The 3220-nt window shown below is 30.2% G+C and overlaps 1 protein-coding gene across 2 annotated transcripts; it reads left to right on the top strand.

Moving 5' to 3' along the window:
• On the top strand, positions 1-2831 carry LOC409691 (signal peptide peptidase-like 3). Of its 2 annotated transcripts, none has more exons than XM_393189.7 (7): positions 1-173; positions 772-836; positions 904-1053; positions 1203-1516; positions 1619-1962; positions 2030-2455; positions 2528-2831. In XM_393189.7, the coding sequence occupies exons 3-7, from the start codon at positions 1025-1027 to the stop codon at positions 2594-2596; spliced, it is 1182 nt and encodes a 393-aa protein (XP_393189.1). In that variant the 5' UTR covers positions 1-173; positions 772-836; positions 904-1024; the 3' UTR covers positions 2597-2831. The 2 variants fall into 2 exon arrangements, with proteins under 2 accessions (XP_393189.1, XP_006559877.1); XM_006559814.3 differs by lacking the exon at positions 1-173 and adding an exon at positions 292-693.
• Positions 2832-3220: the final 389 nt, after the last annotated feature.

Here is a 3220-nt window from a genome sequence, read left to right as displayed (position 1 = left end):
CGCCTGTCAACCAGCAGTTGACCTGTGTAGTTAACTGTGATAGTTGACTGATCGCGCGCTATTATATTTTTCTGTGTTTTCGTATTTTGTCACGATTTCTTCGTTCATAAATCGTGTAGTATACATGAGGTGATGAGAGAACCTACAAAAGGGCCAAACTTCGGACCGCCCAGGTAAAATACCTTTATCTCTAAAATATTCCTTCGAGACATAATCTGGGGTAAGGGAGTAGCAACCTCTTGGGGCCACAGCTAGTCACGTGACCCTTCTGTTTACCAAAATGGTGTACATTTATGTTTTATAAGTAATTTTCAATTTTTTTCTAATAGCTATTAATTTATCTGTGACATGTATAATAAAACAGAAACAGAATTACAATGAGGTTATTGTTAGCGTTAATATTTCATAACGAGCAACTGTAGCTTGTATTATATTCGCGCTGCATTTAGTTGTCACAAATGATTGTAGCGAAAGTTTGAAAGTAGTTGTACGAAAGTGTCTTTACAGTATACATATAAGCTCTCGATTTTTCTGATCTATTAGAATTATTGCAATTCATTACGAATTTTTTAAGTGTATTTACTTACAATGCGATAACTGCCTTATTAATTACGCAATTTTTTTAAACTCTGACCTATTGGATTACTATTTTTTTGCGTTCCCATTCCGGATGACTGAACTTCATATCTTTATGTAATTACTTTGAAAGTAATTTTGATCGTTATATTTCATAGTTTGATGCCACTAATTTTTTTATTTTATATTTTAAAGGGGGTGACCGAAGTTGTACAAGGCCTATTTTCATTACTGACAATGTTGAATACAAAGCATTGCAGGTATACATGCTGTGTTTTTATTTTTGAAGATTTTTATTTTATAGATATTAACATATTATATTTACAGTAATTACAGATGATCTCTGATATAGAGTTAGTGCAAGCAGAAAGCACTTTCAAATAGGACATCTAAATGTCAGAAGGTGTCCTAGCATAACGTTTCATGCTTTGGCCAGGCATTTTTAAAGATGGCCACGTATCAAGTTGACTATCAGTGGTTGGTCTCTAAAATTAATATTAATTTTATCATTAATATGTTATTGTTTTTAATATAATATTTATATTGTTATTAATATGAACAATAAATTAAACAATTCATAATTGAAGTTCATATTGATATTTATTATAAATCAAATATTATTTTAGGGCTTATACCATAATGGATTCATCTAGAATATCCACATTCCTAATATCAATTTTATTGATAGTCTATGGTAGTTTCCGATCTTTAAACATGGAACAAGAAGCTAGAGAAAGAGAAAAAGAAAAGGAACGTGGTAATTTATTGACTGGAATTTTGAGTAACAGTAGCACAGCAAATGCAGATGGTGCTAATGGAAGAGTTCAAACCTTAAATACAATGCATGCTCTCTGTCTACCTCTTGGTGCTTCCATTTCTCTACTCGTCATGTTTTTCTTTTTTGACAGCATGCAAATGCTTGTAGCAATCTGTACAGCTAGTAAGTTTTATGGGATAATAATTTTTTTACTTTAATTATTATTATTATTATTATTATTTAAATAAAGAATAGCTATCAATATTAAAGATATTTCTCTTACAGTTGTAGCTGCAGTTGCACTGGCATTTCTTCTTTTACCCATGTGTCAATATATTATTAGACCATGTTCAGATGGTAATAAAATATCCTTTGGTGTATGTGGAAGGTTTACTGGTGCAGAATTACTTTCATTTTCATTAAGTGTGAGTATAGTATGCATTTGGGTACTGACTGGACATTGGCTTCTTATGGACGCAATGGGTATGGGACTATGTGTAGCATTCATTGCATTCATTCGATTACCTAGTCTAAAGGTATCCACCATATTATTAACTGGATTACTCATTTATGATGTCTTCTGGGTTTTCTTTTCATCCTATATATTCAGCACAAATGTAATGGTTAAGGTAAGTTTAAAGAAACTTATGATAAATAAACATTTATGTTAAATGATTTTTATTTTATCAATGATAGGTAGCAACTAGACCAGCAGATAATCCAGTGAATCTTGTGGCTAGAAGGTTGCACTTAGGTGGTGTAGCGAGAGAAGCACCAAAACTTCCATTACCTGGAAAATTAGTATTTCCATCGATGCATCAAGCAGGACATTTTTCAATGTTAGGTCTTGGCGATGTTGTTATGCCAGGACTATTGCTTTGCTTCGTTTTACGATATGACGCGTACAAAAAGACTCAATTGTTGCCCGGTGGTTGTGAAACAGGAGTTCCACCGCCGCGTCACATCAATCGTATTAGTTATTTCCATTGTTCACTCATTGGTTATTTTCTTGGTTTACTTACTGCTACTGTAAGCTCTGAGGTGTTCAAAGCTGCGCAACCTGCCTTATTGTACCTTGTGCCCTTTACTTTATTGCCATTACTCACAATGGCATATTTGAAGGTACTTTTTATTTAATATTTCTTTTAATATACTTTTATATTGTACAAATTGTAACGAATATGATATTTATAGGGAGATTTACGTCGAATGTGGAGCGAACCATTCATATCTCAACAACCTTCCAAACATATGGAAGTTTGACAACAGTCATGGGTTTGTGTATATTACACATTATGGAAGGAAAACTAATTGTAAAATCCTATTGTCACTTATCATAACATCCTTATTTTTATCAATGTCATTTAATGTAAGTAATTTTTTTTATACTTGCGTCTTTTAATGCTACAATGCAAATTACACAATTTCATACACGAGAAAAATAAAGTATACTATATTTTGACATTGATTTAATATAAAATTAAAAATATAATACAAATAGAAAAGTCTTTTTATTAAATTGAAAGATAAAACTGTTTTTGAAAAAGTTTTATATTTAAAATACTGATTATAGTAACGTTCATTTTATATCTTAAATTCAATATTAAATAAATAAATGAACGTATAAATGATATCAATTACTATTTCTGTAAATGAATAAAAACGCGTTCTGAAATTCATTTGAAAAAATGGATATATATTTTTTTTAATTTTACAGTAAGTTTACTATACAAATTTTTAATGATTCAAAATACACAATTTTTTTATTCCTTTTTTTTTTACATTAAAAATAAAATATGTATACATATTAATAATTTCACTATAACACCGTTACAAATGTATGTGATATTCTGTGCAAAAATATTCTTTTTAATTTATATTGTTTAC

This window comes from Apis mellifera, linkage group LG7 (assembly GCF_003254395.2).
Source record: "Apis mellifera strain DH4 linkage group LG7, Amel_HAv3.1, whole genome shotgun sequence".
NCBI lineage: Eukaryota > Metazoa > Arthropoda > Insecta > Hymenoptera > Apidae > Apis > Apis mellifera.
The sequence above is the reverse complement of the archived record's forward strand: the minus strand, read 5'-3'. Positions and strand labels throughout refer to the sequence as shown.

Bases quoted from the DNA above. Each gene is read 5' to 3' on its own strand.
- LOC409691 (XM_393189.7), top strand. From the start codon at position 1,025: ATGGCCACGTATCAAGTTGACTATCAGTG. The intron at 1,517-1,618 runs GTAAGTTTTATG...TTTCTCTTACAG, and splicing joins TGTAGCAATCTGTACAGCTA to TTGTAGCTGCAGTTGCACTG. The intron at 1,963-2,029 runs GTAAGTTTAAAG...TATCAATGATAG, and splicing joins GCACAAATGTAATGGTTAAG to GTAGCAACTAGACCAGCAGA.